The sequence below is a fragment of the Anser cygnoides genome, chromosome 8 (assembly GCF_040182565.1).
Source record: "Anser cygnoides isolate HZ-2024a breed goose chromosome 8, Taihu_goose_T2T_genome, whole genome shotgun sequence".
In the NCBI taxonomy this organism is placed as follows: domain Eukaryota; kingdom Metazoa; phylum Chordata; class Aves; order Anseriformes; family Anatidae; genus Anser; species Anser cygnoides.
In genome coordinates, this window is record NC_089880.1 from 32,649,508 (window position 1) to 32,667,370 (window position 17,863).

Consider the following 17,863-nt stretch of genomic DNA (forward strand, 5'->3'; position numbering starts at 1 on the left):
AGTATCCCGATGGAAATACTTAGTGTAGTTCAAAAAACAAACAAAACCCCTACCAGTGGAAATCCGTATGGTATCTCTTCAATTGCATGTCCAATCCACAGGCCTGTGGCAGTCTAACAGAGAAACAATGGATCTACAGTCACAGAGCAAGTAACATCAAGCAGCCCTTCCTTTATATTATTAATAACCACGATGCATTACTGTTACAAATAAAGAGATCACTTTCATGATGTTGAAGTGTGTTTAAATAAAAGATTATATGTCTATATGCTACTGGCTAGAAAACTTAGAGCATGTTCTTAAAAATGTAGAAAGAAAACACACATCCAAGAGCAAACATTTATTGTTTCAGAGTAGCTACCAATATCAACCACATTTTGCTTGCTTTTACATGAGGCATGCACGCAGTCTGCAGTACATTTCACACTGTGTTCTTATAACCATACAGTTTAAGGGTTCAAGCATTTCACCACGTACAGACCAGGAACCAACTGTTTGAGGCAGTGGTGAAGAGAGACCAAGCACCTTACAGAAGATTATAAAACAGGCATACAAAAATCAAGAAGTTTACTTAAACCTTTTTTCAAGTACTTTGGTGTTTAGAGTTCTTTAAAAAAAAAATAGCTTAGTTGTAGAAAAACATTGTCTCTATTACTAAATGCAGCTTTCAGCTGTATTCTTTAATACAAAAAGTGTAAACATAGGTTGTGGTATTTTAAAACGCGCTCTTGAGACATGCAACCTTGAGGGGGAAATATTTCATGGGTGAATTCTTTCTTAACATGCAAACCATAAACAGAATTACAAATGCTTCATGGCACGGGCCAGATTAACAAAAAGTTTACAAAGAAGGAAGAAGGCAATATAATCGCAGAGCATTTGGTCAGGCAGGGTAAGTGTTTTGTTCGTACTTTGATTCACAAGTCTAGGAGGGAAACGGACTATCAAGTAGGAATTCGGCTCCTCAGATACTCCAGCACTGCAGCTGTCCCTTTTGCCAGAATGGCTGCTCGGGGAGTACGGAAGGGATTGCCTTCCAAAAGAAGCGTCCTGGAAGGACAGAGATGCTCAGTTATTTTATAAAGGTTTTTCCTTGTACCAGCACACATACACTGCACATAGATTTATGAATCTTGAAATTCTTATGTATTATGTATTATGTAATGTATCATGTACTTTCTATAAAACACTTAAAGTACACACCTCAGATTTTCACAGTTTCCAAGTTCTGGGGGCACCTGGAGAAGGTCGTTATTCTGAAGGTCCAGCGTTCCAAGCTTCTCCATCTTCTTTAACTGCAGAGGGTCTATGGACCCAACCTGATTGTTACTGAGCAGGACAGTCTCCAGTGCTAGGATGCGGTACAGGACACTGGGAAATGCTTTAAACCTTCAGAAAAAAAGGAGGAAAACAAATGAAAGTCAGAAATAAGGCATTCAAAAATTAACGGCCTTTTAAGTGAGATGGCATTTTAGTGTCGTTTACTGAAGTTAAATGTTTAAACGTGCTGCTATGGAAGGAGAAAGCATTGATTATCTTATTATCTTGCACACGGTGAAAAAGCTGGACAGAATTTGCACGGTGACAGCTCAGCACCTGTAACAGAACTACAGGCCAGCTGCCTTCACTTTACAACCGTGAATGACATTTCATGTCACACAGAAAGGGACTTTCCAGTGTAAAGGGGGGAGAGCAATGGGCAGTTGTTTTCCTGTGTACTCAACAACTGCCCTGCTGAGCCTGAGGAGGGATGCTTCCAGCCCAACACGGTGGCTACAGTCATTAGTTAAGGACACCTCCCAGCTGCTTCCTGTGGCCCACTCCCCTTGTATTTTTCCACCATCCAGAACTGCTGTGTTACGGATGCTACGGGGTAGTCCCGCTGGAAGCCATTTTTTGATTTAACATTCACAAGTTTGTTTAATCCCTTTTTAAACCGTTTTCTACTGTCTCTCTCCAAAACTTGTGGCCAAGATGTTCCAAAAATATATTACTATTGTGTAAAGAAATACATTCTCTTCAACTGTTTTAAGCTCACAGTTAGCTGAAGTCCCTCCTCATTCTTACAACACATTAACATTATATTGATTTTTTGTATTGTTACAAAAAACAACTAAATAGTCGCTCACCTATTAAAAGAAAGATTTATTACTTGTAGTGTTGTCAGTGCCTCCATTTCTTCGGGTAAAGATGTCAAAAAATTATTTCTGTGTATCAAATGAAGACAAAGAATAATCACTAACTTCTAAGAAGTGTAAGTTAAGAATCCACAGAGATACAACACACATATTTACCAGTGTTAACGTGCTCTTTTAAACCACTATATTGCTTTATAAATGGATCAAGACCATGCTCAAGAGTGCAAACCAGGTTTGCATTTTCATTTTTTGCCAGTAAGAAAACATAAAAGCCTGTTCTCTAAAACATTCCCAGACATTTCAAAGCACCTAACGGCTCTGAAACAGGCATTCTGCTACTTGGGTTTCAGAGGAAATCTCATGAAACAGCCCAGATGTTGGTGCCAACATGAATCACTAAGATAACTCTAAACCTCTTCAAAACCCATTTAGCCTGCTATCCAGTTGCTCTAACAAACTCGTTTATGGCTACTGTTACTGCACTGTTTCCCAGAACAGGAAGCCATTCTTAAATAAAATGAAGACAGAGGTTTGTAAGGACCAACAAGGTATTTCTTGAACACGACACGAAGTCTCATTACAGGAAAATAAAGGCCACTCACTAAAAGATGCCAGACTTAGGCCTAAATTCTTAATCAGAGATATTCAACCTTGTCCCCTCATCAGCCTCTCGTTATCATCCATTTCTGGAGCCTTCAGCAGAACTCCATCAGCAGCACATACCTCAGGCAGATTATTTCAAACCAAGCCAAAGTCTCCGCACTCTGCTTTGCTACTCTTCATTTTGTGGAACAGCCAAAACAATAAGTGCTAGCAAGCTGATCCTGAGGTCTAAGCACAAGCAATGAGCGTATTTCAGAAGTTACGCAAGGAAGCATGACAGTACGTATCTTGCTGTATTGCAGAAAGATCCCAGTTGCCAGCTGCAGTTTCAGGGAGCACACCAGAGCTGGTACAGTCACTGTCCTACTTCCCAGATATCCCCCAGGATTATGTTTTTTTTCCTGTTGTTTTGTTTTTAAATATGCTCTTAACACCTCTGAGAACCATTGAATGACTGAGGCAAGCCCTTCCATCACAGCAAGTCTTGGAGCTTGCCCACTTGTTTTGTGCTTTAACTAGTGCCTAAATCTAGGCCACTTGCTATTTCGGATCTGCCGGTCATTCAACTGCTACGGAGCTGTTTCGGGAAATGACAGATTATTTCAGTACTGCTATTCCACTGCAACAGATGGCTGGTTTAAAAAGGCACGAAAACAAGTCACTGGGAAAGGAAGTCCAACACACGTCACAAACCTGATATCCAAATGTGTCAATTTATGAAGCATGCAGAGCTCCAAGGAAATAGAGGAGATTTTATTGAAGCCAAAGTTGACATCACAGACTGAGTCCTTCAGCTCCACGATCCTGAAACCCAACACGAATACTTTTTACTATGTAAGCGCGTGTTGCATTCTAAGTTGTTGAAAAAAATATTTTATTCTAGAAATCTACAAATCAAGAACATTTGGTGTTTCTTGATGTTTCAGAAGAAATTTTGTGAAGATTATAGAAACCACCTGTGAAAACTATCCATCCCGGAGAGTTACACTTGATGAAAAACCAAAGCTCAGAAGCACTTTTTAAACGTTATTAGGAGAGTAAATTTGCTAAGAAAGCCTACTCACTTAAACGCAGTTTAGAGACTCCAGAAATTATGGCACAAATGACCATCAATTCCGTCTCTAGTCCTGCAAGTGTTTTGACAAGAAGACTATCCATCTTTAAGCAATCAAACTGAAAGGGACTGCCATTTTATTTCCATCTTTTGTTTCTGTTCAACACTTCTGCTGTTACAAACTGCAAGAAACAACACTTGCTGCTTCTTGTTATTCTTGCTGCTTCTATATTAAATTAAGATGCTTTGATGTAAAGCATTTAAAAGCTCAAAAAGTTAGTAGCTGAATCCTGACAACAGAATGTCTGTCATAACCCTAAAAACAGAAAGTAATTAAACGAACTAAATACTCCCCTCTCCTATCCGGATTGTCACTGAATCCCCTTGCACCTAGCAGCTGCACACCTACACCTTCCTCCCCCCTGAATGCAACAGACTCTCATAGAGCGAAAAAGCATGGGCGGTGCAAGCATTATCTCACTAAGTTGATTTGCTACACTAAATTGTACTGAAAAGAGATTTTCTCCATGAGAGATAGCACCTCCTCAAGTTCTATGTGCAAAAGGTTAAATGTTCAGCACATTTGTGTCCAAGAATGGAAGTAAGTTATCCCCACAAACGCGGTGGTATCCTTAAAAATCAGCTGTCATGATGCTCTTAGGCTTACAGAGATGCAGTAAGCCTCCTCCTTATGCAACAAGAGTATTTATTCCCCTTACTGTCAACAGAAAGCTTTTCCTTGACTGGGGATGAAGGAACGAGTGCAATAATATCCAGTGCTATGTGGTGGGACGATAGCTATCAAGAAAAAAGGCATGGATATTGTTCAGGTTTCCGAAAACAAAACCCCAAAACCTCACAATTAAACTGCCTGAAGAAACCAAATTGAAAAAGGATCTCTGCTGTAGTCCAAAGCTATCACCTAACAAAGCGGTGAATACACACAGATTATCTTCGTATGGGAAAAGGACCACTTTGCAGGGCAAACAATACTAGACCGTAGTTAAGTACAGCACTTCATTATTATGAGAAGTCACATCAGAGTCTACCCCAATTCATTTCAACAATGCTTAGAAAAGCAGTATGAAACACAATGTATAAATGTAAGCACCGATGAGCCGAGCTGAGCTTGTTTTTACTGGGATCTTCGTGCTAATAAATGGACCCACCTGCAGGCTACTTGTACTAGAAACATGAGCACATTTTTCAGCATCTCAATTACATTGTGTGTGTGTGCACAGAGAGAGGAAGACGTGTAAATATGCTCGATTGGAAGCAAGATGCTGAGGAAAAAAAGCAGAATAAAAACGAACAGGAATGATCTTTACGGAAGTACCTTGCAGGAATGGCAGTCAGCTGGTTTTTGCTGAAGTTGACAGTGGTGACAGGATTGCTTCTGACTGCGCTGAACATTTCATCAGGAATCACAGCTGCCTGTTTCTCACTGAACAACGAAAAGCATTTACCCAAGTAACACAAACACGTTAATCATCTCCTATTTATTAACAAAACCTTTCCATCTTCTTTTAGAAAAAGATGAGCAATAGAATAAACACATAAATATCTACGATAAAAGTCCTTAAAGGACCGTTATGAAAAAGCTACCAACCACTGTACCACGTCAGCTGACATCTTGCTCTGACATCTTGCTTAGGAAAAATCATTAAGAGCTTAATTAGGTCACTACCTCAACAAACGTGTCAATGCTCTATGTTGGGCCAGAAACTGTAGTAAATCAGCATTTCACTTGTTTCCCCCTCTCAGCTGAGAAAATATCCCCCCACTGTAACTCAGGTAACTACTGGATTTGGAGCTTCTGACCATTTGTGGAGAACAAAGGCGTCCACCCGGGCCCTTTCACCCCAGTGCAGTCCCTTCTGCGTTCCTGCTCTCTGCAGGCCTGTGCGTTTCGCCCAGCAGCTCTCAGCAAGCAGGGTTTTCTTCCCCTTCCCTAGCCTAACAAGTTAAATTGCTGGCTACATTTAAGAAATAACCGAAGAAATACTCACCTACCAGGAGATTTTTTGAGACTTAACGATAATAACTAAGGAAGCGTAAAAGCTTCTAAAAGCACCTAGAGGTATTAAGCATTTCAATGAGTTAAAAGGAATGTTATCGTGGAGTATCTGACAATACACAGAAAAAAAAAAAAAAGAAAACGAGAGGTTTCTGACTGCAATTCAGATCTGCCTAATCCTGAGCACTCAAATTGAAGTGAAAAAATGCACAAATATATCAGAATTTGAAGAGAGGTTGGCATACATCATGAAGTAAAAATAAATTAAAAAGCATAAGAAAGTACCATAGAATATCCGAGTTGGAAGGGACCCACAAGTTTTCTCTACAACTTTAGAGATAGGCACTATTTCAAAACACTTACCTGTACTCCAGTAATTTTAGGGAAGTTATGGCGTGCATGTTAATCCTTGACTCGCTTGGGAGAGTCATGGCTGTCACGGGAGGCTCCTCGTTTGGACTGGGTCCATCATCTGGAGATAGCACACACACAGTCACACAACCTACAGGCTGCTGCAACGTGCTCTGCACAGCCCAGATGGTGAGTTTTAGTGTCCCTAGTCACCTGCCATCATCCGTTTTAACTCTTCCTGTCTTCTGGCTTGATTGCATATAATCTAATTCAGATTATTTCAAGATTTTTCTAGTAAGGTTTTTTTATATTTTGGGGGGGACAAGAGTTGACTTGGATTTTGAAAAACCAGGTCATAACACAACACACCTGTATGCTATAGCTAGCTTTTATGTTAGGCAGTAACCTCCAAGGTGTTGAGGATAGAAACAGTGGTAAACAGGGAAGATAGGCAAGTGATATGGGTCAACTATCTGCAGAACAGCAAACCTGACCACAATTATAGTTAAAACATTAATATTTATAAAAACCTTCGTAATATTCTCCTCTGTAGTTCCTTTTGATTAGTCTACAATACAAGAAAAAGTTGTTCGCTCCTTAGAGTATAGAAGAAATTTAGTCAACTAAAAATGCTCTGCACATCTGAGCTGTGGCATCACACTCTAGGGATTCACATACGCTTAAGTAGGGTGAAGCTTACCTAGAAGTCCAAACATGATAAACTCAGCTTCCATTCAAAGAAATGAACAAAACTGTAGGAAATTCAGCGGCATTCATGAATAAAAGTCAACTGACTATTGCACCTAAGCCCAGCGAGTAACCCTGACATTACGACGAACCAAAAACAAGATTCAAGAGCCACTTTTTCAATTATATCCCTACATGAATAAGACTGTTACTGCTACTGGTTTAACTCCCTATTAGATGCTGTAACAGATACGGTAAAATCATAGACACTGCCATCCATGCAGGACGTTAGCTTATTTTATTATCCACAATTGTATTAACTATCACAGGTCACCAGGTGAGCTTCTGAGCATCTACTCTAGCATCCAACTCATTTTTCAAAATTACTAATAGGTCATACTTGCATGGAATCGGGCATTTTGAAGCAATTTTATACACTGCAGTAACCTAATTAATGCTGCCATCATCTGGCAGATGGAAAGAAAGCCCACTTACAGAAAGCATAAAAATTCACACATACCATTTTCGATAAAAGTTGCCTATGTGTATTATCAAGGCCCCCTCTCGATTAAGAAGTTAAGCATTTTTGCCATTTAAGTGCCGCAAAATCATTTGCATATGATATTTAACATGATCAGCAAACTCGGTTATTTTGCCTATTTCATGTCTTACATTTTAAGAAAGATGAAGATTTCTAAAGATGGTAAAAGAAAATCCTGTCTTTGAAAAGATTTCATCTCCTCAACATGCCAGTTACTTAGACTCTGACAGCTTTTCCTATATGATCAAAAATACAGTGTCATCTCCACCACTTTACTTGGAAAATACAGCACAAAACTAAAAAAAGGCAAAGTATCTCACTGAATGAGAGGCCCAGGTAATAATCTGGAAAGTGATTTCCATTCACAGAAGCAACTAGCAACTTTTGATCCCTTTTTGTAAAAAGAACTGGTAGTGGTAAAAAGTACTGCATCTGTTAGAGAAATGCGATACACAATCATCTAGGTGGTTTTTACTCCACGCAGTTGGATCTCAGAATCCAAAAGAAGATTCTGCAAAAATATACAGCAGTCATCCAGGGAATTAATCGTGAGATATTTCATCTGAATTTTTAATTATTTCTATAGGGAATGTTGGGATCAAGACTTTTACATTGTACAAAGATGAATTCTAGTAGGCCAAGATTAGAATTTTGTTTAAAATAATCAACTACTTTCTCCCCCAGATTTTTTTATATTATTTGTTAGCTACATGGTGGACCTTATGGCACCACCATGACTTTAAGGCAGACTTTTTCAAGCATATACTTTCTGGGAATCACAGGACTTTACTGCCCGCATTCCAACATGAATGAATAAATAATACACAGTACCTTTGCATAATCTCACCTACCCTTCCATCCTGTGACCAAGCCAGCAGACAGATGGCAAGCTTAAAATGAAGAACTTGTTATGTAAACTTCCCGTGATGCTCAGGGAAAAAATAAAAAGCTACTGGAATTCTTCATCCAAAATGCATAAAGGGACCAGGGGATAACACCTAAGATTATTTTTCTAAGTGACAGTGCTCCATAAAGAATGCTTGTTATTCAGTATTATCCAACAGAATAAGAAAAAGAAACAACACTGAAATGTAAGAGCAAACTGTTGAGTAAAGACAACTATTACCCTGGGAGAACTGGAGGAAACTGGATTAAAACTGCTACCCTTAGTAGATTCCATCTTATTTTAATTTCTTAGAATGATTATCTGTAAAATGCAGTGCAATAGAGCAACATACCTTGGATTTTGCTTCTTAGGTATTTCAGAAGTTCCTGGGTACCCTTCTTAAAAAAAGAAAGAAAAGAAAAAGGAAAGATCAGTAAGCATCTGCCAGCCAGTATTTATACAGCTATTCTGACAATCAGGAATGACAATTTCAGTCACACAGGTAGAGCTCATAGCACTGCTAACTATAAAAACTACCTAATAGGTCCTGTAGAAAAACTCTCTTGTGGTAGCTTATGAACTTGCCTACTTAGAACATTGTTTATTCCAGCTGAAAATGTCCAGACCCATGTTACCACCTTAGGCTGCACATTTTTAGCTTTTAATCTAAAGACTTTGGCCAAGAGCAAGGAAAAAATTGTTCAAATGAACCTAGTCTTTTCTTAAAAGGTCTAGCCCAATTATGCTTTGGAGAAGAAATTTAACATTTGTCAAGGAAGGTGACTGCTCAGTGTTCCAGTAACTGTTTATATCACCACAGTTTATGTAATTTGCATAGATTTTTAACTGCTGGATTCTCCAAAGATTTGATTGGCATTCCTCTCATAGCAACCTCTACTGGTCAAACTCAGTTACTGTCTGCATAATCTCTGAGTAATTAAGCATAATCTCATCCAGCCCATCTGTTTTAGGATAAAACTAGGCTTTCCTCATGATTTTGAGTGTTTCTCCTTGAAGTTTTAAACCAGGAGACTGAACTTAAGCAGTGAATATGAATTAACATTTCTCATTCTAGCTGACATTTATTATACACAAGAAGAGACTGACTGATCTGAATGCAGAGGGGAAAAAGAAAACATGGAGAAGGGAAAGGAAGAATTCCCACAAGGAATCTGATGAAACTGGACAGAAATTGAAGACAGAAGACAGAGAAAGAGAGGCTGGAGAAGACTGGGAGTGAATGCAGACACAGGAAGACTTGGCATCTGCTGAGCTGAGCAAGGCAAGAGGAGCCCATATAGGAGAAGCTGAAAAGAAAAAGGTGAAGGTCAAACAGAAAGTTAAGTGACGGTCATCTGGCTCATGGGGAGGAAGGCGGACAGTATGACAAAGCTCAGCAGTTAGGTGATAATTTTATGCAAATAGGAGAGACTAGGATTTAATAAAAGATGACTGGAATTTTGCCAAAAAAAAAAAAAAAAAGAAAAAAAGAGTGGGTTTCAGACCAGAATGAGAAGCCTAAGGAACAGTTAGAGATGAAGCAGGGATGCATAGGAGAGAATCTGTGCCTGCTAGGCTATACTTATCCCCTGTCTTTGCAACTCCTTCATCTCAGCATTCACCTGCTGCTAGCAAGTGCCTGGGGACCCTACAAGATTTATCTACTTCTCTACTAAATCAAGGGGAAAAAAATCTAGTCAGGCACATAAAATTCCAGCTATAAATTTCCAGTGTAATGGAAACAGATCAAGATGGTGGAAGTAAAAAACGTCATAATGGGATCCTTGTAGCTGTAGTTTGGTATAAATAAGAAATATATACAAGAAATTACATATATCTGTGGTCTTACTGTTGAAAGACAGTAAATCCTCAGAAGCTAGGGAACAGCAGAACTGAAGTAGCCAAGCAACCCTAACTCAGACTCCTTTGTATGTACATTTTAAGTCAATTCAGAACTCCAGAATCACGTATGACGTTCTCATTAATTCAGTGACTACAATTCACACTTAATCAGATACGTATATTTTCCCTCTTATTTCTGACATATTACAAAAATTCATCTCAGCTGAGGACCTTCGATGTTGTTTATCTTTAGAGAATCCAAGTGCTTTGTAAACATTTATTTTATAGCACTGGCAAAAGCACAGAAAAGAAGAAATAATGTATACCACCACCACAAAGAGCCTGCTGAGATAAAAATAAAAGAGAATTCTATAGCAGCAGCAGTGCCCATGCTCCAGCCTCCCTACTGCCCTACATACTTGTTTTCTCATGCACAACTCACACCTTCGCTTTGCCATTTACCTACAGAGAGAACATAGATCTGAGGTGTAGGTTATCCATAAGAAAACATAGTACATCATATTGTCATGGCTCAAAACACATCTGTTTTCAAAAACTCTTTGGAAATTGAATCCTAGATCCTTAATTCAGGCAAGCAGGAAATGAGAAACAGAAATCCACGCTCTTCTAGGAAAAGCCTGACATAAAGTACTTGCTAGCACTGCAATGAACTGTGACTTGCAGCAGAATTAGGCGGCAGACAGCTGCCTTATCCTTTTCTCCCCAGACATCTGTTGCTTTGTTTGCAATATATATTACAGCTTGTGCAGCAGATCAGAAATGGGTCCTACGAAGCACCAACCTCCTTTATTCCACAGTCCTTACGATCTAAAGCATTGTATCAGACTCCAGTGGAAAGAGCACATGAATCACACAAACAAAAGAGACGGATTAAAGTTGTGCAGGCTATGATGCTTTCTAATCACGTTTTGGCTACACGCTTTGGATAATATATGTATGCAACAGAGGCAAATTTTAGATACTACTTAAATGTGCTTACTTGTAGAAGGTCTCTTCGAATGGTTCTCAAAGGGTTTCCCTCTAATGCCAGGAATTTCATCTGCGGAAGGTTCCCCAATGTATAGGGCAATCTGCAAATGGAAACAACCCATTGCAGTTCAAAGCTGTTTCAAAATAAATCCCAAAGCATTTGCAATTGTTTGTCAGATGGCCTGCTACTCTGAAGCTCAGGTTCAAATAAAAGATGCAGGATGTATTACATTTACGAAAGGCAGAGTTTGATCATAGGAATTACATAACACAGACGGGGTTCCTCCATTTTATGACCAAGTCCTTTTTTAATCACATTTTAGGAAGTGTAATACATTAGCTACAGAATTAGCCATCAGCAGATGCCCTGAGCAAGGCCTTGTCGCAGACATACGCAGTTTTTGTTATTACCTACTGATATCGTTGTTGGCAAGGTCAAGTCGCTCCAACTTCTGAAGCAGAGTAATTTCATCGGGAACTGATTTTATCTTGTTGTCTCTAAGTTCCAATACAGAGAGGGAATTCAGATGCTTAAGATTCTCTGCATTTAATATTTCAATCTGATTTTCACCAGCATGTAATTCCTGTGGAGACAGAGATTCCTCGCGGAGTTATGTTACTCTGGTAAAATTACCCTGTAAGTTATTAATCTCCCAAATCACAGCACTAGCCATAACATACGGCGTGGAGAAAATACAGATCTTGATACCCACTTATCTACACAGGAAACACCAAAGCTTCCGAAGATCCGGGGACACGCGTCTGAACTCAGCTTGTTTTGAAACCATCACAAAACTCCCAGCTTTGAGTTTCATGCCCAAGTTAGAAATAAATCTGCTCCGCTTTTGTAAAGAACTTGTTAACAGCTACTTTACCCAAGTTTCTTAAATTCTAAGCTGCAGGAAGCTGAGGTGGCAGCTCTCCATCTCCCTACTGGAAATGCTTCACTCACGATGGAAACTGAATGGTTCTTTAGTCCCAAGAGACACATGCTACTGGATGCCCTACAGACACTGAACTTCTCACAGCAGCAGGAGCTTGGTTAGAAAATGCTGCAGTAGCTTGGGATCATAAAGGCTGAGTTCAGAGTTATGCGGAACTAAGGTGTCTGCATTCTGCGACGGATTTGGTCATTGGAAACAACACAGTGATATAAGCATTCAGTTGGCCCAATCATGTTTCTATTAGGTGAGTAACAAAATCGTGATGTTCCGAGCCAGGCAATTTTCAATTATAAACATACGGGGAACTAAGGCTACAAAATATTTGAAAGATGGGATTCTTTCAAATGCATACTTTCTCTGCAGTTACAAAGAAAAAACTACAGTGAACGCAGTAAATTTATCCAGAAAATGTTCCCAGAGATAAAACACAACTGTTGCAGACAATATTACATCTATTTTTCAGTCATTCTTCTCCTTAAGTATTTCTTTTGTTTTCCAAATCTGAAGAGCACCGCTGTAAATTTGTCTTCCAAATGACATTAGGACAGACTAACATGGACAGTGAGACTAATTCCAAATGGGTACATATTAAACAGAATTCTACACATGGAATTATTAATTTTTGACCGCAGCGATTCACAGTAACTCACGTGACATAACAGTCATTATTTCAGAAGTTCACTGCAAACACATTTACAGTGCACCAACTATTTCAAACCTTACCTTCAGTAGTTTGCATGAGGGAAGTTCTGGTAAGGAACGTAATTTATTTTTTCTCAGATAAAGTTGTTCCAAAGACGCCATACTCGCCAATTCAGAAGGTACAGTTTCCAGGTAGTTTTTAGTACAGTCCAGTTGTCTTAAGCCTATAGAAGTAAGTGTGCAAATGACAAACAAGGAAAATGAAAATAGTTTTCTGCAGAAGCATGCATATCCTGCTTTTTGATGTAGGCCTAAAAACATTTTGCCAATTGGAATTTTGGAAGAAATCAAATCAGCTAGCATCAGCATTTCTGAAAATGAGACATTTGTTTTTCATTTGTTCTTCACAGGACATTCTGGAATGCCTTCAGTGCCCCTACCAGATACGAGCTCTCGTTTGGAGATAACAAGAAAGGTTCACTCTGATGTCACAGACCATCTCAGAAAGATCTGCAGATAATTTCTGTAGCATTTAAAAAAGATGGCAATCTACCACCTGTTCCTGCCATCACATCTGCCACAGCTATTCAAATACGCATCTGACATTGACACGAATAAGCTTGATATTTAACATTTGAACAGTAAAAGTTTTTTTTTTTTTCTCTTTCCAATGAATTCAACCCTCTTATTTATGCTTTATTTTCCACTCAAAATATTTTCCACTCAAAATATGCATTAAAGAAAACATTTGTCAAATTGCTTATTGCAGTTTTAAGGCTAGTAACTTCAAAGCTGAGCAACAGTAATCCTTAGACTTCTCTAACAGCTCCCTGTGCTCCATTTGTCAAGAAACACAAACCATGAGAGGACTTAAGGTTGATATATAGTAGCTGTAGCTGATTTTTTTTAATAGCATTGAACTAGAGCTCTTGAGAATACTTTAACTCCTTCAGAATGTACTGTCTTAACCCTGAATAATATGCAAGAAGTTTCTGAACATAACCACAGAAATGGCTGTATGACACTTAATAAGCCGAGGAAACAAATTTACTTTTCATCGCACTGATATCTGCGGGCAGGTTCTTGAGTTGATTACAAGCCAGATTGAGTCGCACTAAGTTAATGAGCAAAGCGAAACTTGTTGGAATGTCTGTAAGATGATTGTTGGACAGATCCTGAAGATTAAATAAAAAGAGAAAGAGGTTATAAATAGAGACGTTTAAAGTATCCCATGAGGACTGCTACTGTAAAGTTAATTACTGGCAGAGCATTAAAACTAGTTTGCTGACATCTTCAGGATCTCCCTGGTAGAAATGTGAATGGATGAGACAAGTCTCCCAGGACTGACAGATCATATGGGATTTGATTTTTCGTAAAATATTTAGAAAACCCAAAGTAAAACTTGGTTTCAAGCAAGCACACAAAAACATAACAGCTGATAAGCTACATAAATCACTGGAATATTCATAATGTTCTGCAATGTAAGACTTTTTTTTTCTGTTTTACTTTGCAGTAGCAAAGCATGGATAAATTGACATCTCTGAGCAAATAAATATTTTTCAAAAAGTTGTAATTTACTAATTCTTCTAAATTGACAAGCTGTCCAAATCCATCCGGCAAGTGGCTCAGCTCGTTGTGCTGAAGAAGAAGGCTCTTCAAGTGTGACAACTGCATCAACTCTTCCGGGATACTTTTCAGTTTGTTGTGGCTGGTATTAAAATGTGGAAAACAAAGGGAAATAACAATCACTAAGTAGTTTTAAGAACATAACTGCATGAAAAAACTTCCGTTACACATGATGCCATCCAAACTAGGGTTATAACCCTAATATCAACAGGGCTCTCCTAGCCACCATGAACCCCTTGAAATGCAAAAACTTCAGGCCCTAGAGCAAGTATCAAGCATATCCAGCATGCACCTGAAATTCTGATATTGGCACAGACCGACTGTTCACTACAGCTGCAGCGAGACAGGCTCCTGCGAAACATTTTCAGAGTCCAGCTTGCATATGCATGTTGTTCAGGACACCATCACCTTTAAGAAAAACCTCTCTTACAGCTATTACAGCCCTCTGCAATAGATTGGTTTCCTAGGAGAAATTATGTCTAGTTATTTGTTCAAGAACAGTTTTAATCCTCATCTGAATTTACAATATTCCAGATGGATCTATTTTTTTTAATGCAGTTCACACACACAAAAAGAACATACCCGGTTTCTCCTTGTGCACAAACTTACACAGTTACTCCTGGTAACTGAAAAATGTGAACTTTCCAGCATAAATGAGGTCTATAGTTATTTCCAATGTATATTATTCATGAAAAAAGGCATTTTTAATCCTTTAAAACAAAATTGCCAGACTGAAGCAAATGGATCTTGATACTGCTTTTGTGTGATTATTCAAAATACCAGTTTTCAGCTTCCAAGTGAGACTGTGACTTTTGAGTCTTAGTCAAAATAATCTTAACAAACCTAAATATTTTTTGATGTAGAATTTATGATTCTCAGTATATTAATATTGTCTATTTAAAATAAATAAATAAATAACTTTTCCGCAACAAAATTTGTTGTACTACAATCTCTCATTCACACCTTGGAAATCAATGCTCTAGTTTTGTACCATGTACTTACCTGACATCAAGTTTCTGAAGATTTTCTAATTGTCCTAAAGCAGACGGAAGAGATGTCAGCTGATTATCATGTACCTGGAAAATAAGGTTTTTAGAAGAGTTACTAATTTGTACCTTGTAAGTTTTCTTCCCCAACATCAAAAGAAAAAAAACCAAACATCTAAACTAATACAAAGAATAATTTTGTACAGTGGTAGCAGCTGCGTATATGACTCCATACAATTACCAATAACAGCACTGCAACTGCCAGTATGGCAACATTCTACTTAATTTACAGTAAGCAGTGAGAGATTAAATTATTTAATATGAAGTAGGGAAGCGTATGGAAGGTGGTTGCATCCAATAACAGATCTTCTTCCAGTGCCCATATTAAAAATTCCTAGATCTGTCTACAGAACAATGCCTACTACCAGTGTATAAACTGATGTATCAGCAGGGTGATAGGTGACAATCATTTATCCTGAGAACACACCAATGGCACTTGCACACATCCACCTCTGCAGGAAACAGAAAACAAGGATCTGAGACTATGCTGTCCCACCTCCTACAGAGAGCGCGCTGTCTTACCACAGCAGGATCATTGTACGTACATCTAGAACAGTGAGCGCAGGCAGAAGTTTGACATCCTCTGAAAGAAGCTGCAGCTTGTTTGAGGCTAAAATCAGCTTGGTCAGGTCTGTTTGCTCCCACCAGCGATCCGCAGCACCAAAAGAGAGATTCTGATGGGCTTCCTCTGGAGTGTCCAGATTTATTCGCCATACATGCTGAGGCACTACGAGCGCAAACACACACCGGTCAGCTAAATACACCTGCTACTTACCCTCAAACTTCAGCCGTCTGAGTGCTTTCTGTATGCACTTTTCTGTATGCACACATGTATGTGTGCATGCACACAATTGCTTTTCTGGAGATTTTTCCAGAGCTGACAACTGGAAGCGGATGGAGGCGACGGTAACAAGGGTAGGAGGGCAGGGAGCGTTCCCTGTCGCCGCTGTGCCCCCCTGTGTTCTTTCTGCCCGCCCAGGGCGAAGGATCGCGACACCAGCCGGCCCGCACGGCGCTGCAGCCGCAGCCCCCGGCTCCTCCGCCCGCGCTCACCCTGGCCGAGGCCGCGGCCCGCGAGGTTCAGCTGCCCGCTCCTGCGGGCGGCCCGGAGCAGCCCCTGCGGCACGGCGGGGCCCTGCTCCTCCGCCGCCCGCCCGAAGCCGGCGCGGGGCCCCCCCGGCCGCGCCCTCCGCGCCGCCGCCGCCATCCCGCGCCTCAGCCGCCGGCACCGCCCCGCCGCTGCGCGGCCGCCAGGGGCTGGCGGGGCCCGGCCCGGCCCAGCGCCCGCCCCGGGCTCAGGGCGGCAGCAGCGGGCGGCCCGGCCCCGGCCCCGGCCCCGGCCCCGGCCCCGGCGCCGTTCGCCGCCTGGCGCTGCCGCACCAAAAAGCAGCAGCAAAGAGCAGCGCTCTGGGGGGCTGGCAAGCGAGCGGGTACAAATCAGGGCATCTGGTGAGTGAAGCAAGGCTAGGAAGTGCGTGTTGACAGGAGAACTGAGGATACAACGTTACTACAAAAGGAGACTCAGCGTCAAGTCGGCTGCAGCTGGGCACTGTGTTGCTCGGATTTCACTTCCTTCCTCTCCCCCTTTTTATTTAAGGGCTTCGCCTTTGTCGCAAGAGTGAATCCAGACCAAGTAACGTGGAAAATATTGTAAACACACGTGCGAGGTATGCCAAACAAAAAGGCACTTTTACTTCACCTCATTTCCTTGTTGCCCAGTGTTGGCAAACTAAATGAAAATATTACCAAGATGAGAAGTGGTGGCTGTCTGAGATTACGGGCGACCAGTCCCGGCTTCAGCTCATTCTGGGTGAGATCAGTGCCTGATCCTCCCAGCAGTTCCTGTGAGAAGTGAATAAAGGAATATGCTCCCCCCTCAGTGATTAAGACTTAACTTACAGCCATTTGAGTTTTCAAGCACCTGGTGTTTCAAACACAACCTTTTAACCTTTTTTTTTTTTTTTTTTTTTAGAAGTTCCAGTTTCTAAGAAGTTCTTAGTTCTACTAGCTAAGTTCCACTGAATGTAAAAGTAATTAGCTAAGGGCTAAATACCACCGTGGGTAAATGGGTGTGTGACTGGAGCACCCGCCATACTTCGTGCACGGGGTTGTGACCAAGGCTTCGGCCCTTTTGTTTTTAACTGCAGTTCTTCAGTTCCCGTTTATTCCTTCTCCTCTCACGTTGGGAGTCAGCGAGCAACACTCCACAGGAAAACGCTGGACATTTCCCCTGAGCCTTTAAAAAAAGGCTAGCGTCCGCCAGTTTTGTGCGACGCGCTCAAGTTAAACTTGGCTGGAGGAAGACACAGCTGCAAGCGCAGGGGTGAAGCCAGCTGAGGTGACTCCCTCAGAAGCCGTGACAAGGGCTGGGAGGGGCGGCCCTCCTACACCGATTAACTTTATAAAACCGCCTTTATGCACGTTAACGTTGGTCACTTCAGAACCACCCTCAGGCGCTCGGGAGCCAGCCGACCGCTCTGCGCATGCGCCACACTC

The 17,863-nt window shown here is 40.7% G+C and overlaps 1 protein-coding gene across 2 annotated transcripts; it reads right to left on the reverse strand.

Annotated features, from left to right (window-relative positions):
• Nucleotides 1-325: 325 nt before the first annotated feature.
• Nucleotides 326-16,891, reverse strand: LRRC40 (leucine rich repeat containing 40). 2 transcript variants are annotated; one of them, XM_067001710.1, is made up of 15 exons: nucleotides 16,876-16,891; nucleotides 15,913-16,094; nucleotides 15,324-15,397; nucleotides 14,274-14,403; nucleotides 13,747-13,870; nucleotides 12,777-12,919; nucleotides 11,521-11,693; nucleotides 11,120-11,210; nucleotides 8,630-8,675; nucleotides 6,176-6,284; nucleotides 5,132-5,239; nucleotides 3,435-3,545; nucleotides 2,130-2,207; nucleotides 1,204-1,389; nucleotides 326-1,050 (listed from the first exon to the last, which is right to left on the reverse strand). In XM_067001710.1, coding segments are annotated over exons 1-15 (1,662 nt in total). In that variant the 5' UTR covers nucleotides 16,877-16,891; the 3' UTR covers nucleotides 326-944. The 2 variants fall into 2 exon arrangements, with proteins under 2 accessions (XP_066857811.1, XP_066857810.1); XM_067001709.1 differs by lacking the exon at nucleotides 16,876-16,891 and adding an exon at nucleotides 16,421-16,624.
• Nucleotides 16,892-17,863: the final 972 nt, after the last annotated feature.

Bases quoted from the DNA above. Each gene is read 5' to 3' on its own strand.
- LRRC40 (XM_067001709.1), bottom strand. From the start codon at position 16,574: ATGGCGGCGGCGGCGCGGAGGGCGCGGCCGGGGGGGCCCCGCGCCGGC. The intron at 14,404-15,323 runs GTAAGTACATGG...TTTTAATACCAG, and splicing joins CTTCAGAAACTTGATGTCAG to CCACAACAAACTGAAAAGTA. The intron at 5,240-6,175 runs GTAAGTGTTTTG...TTCGTTGTTCAG, and splicing joins CTAAAATTACTGGAGTACAG to TGAGAAACAGGCAGCTGTGA.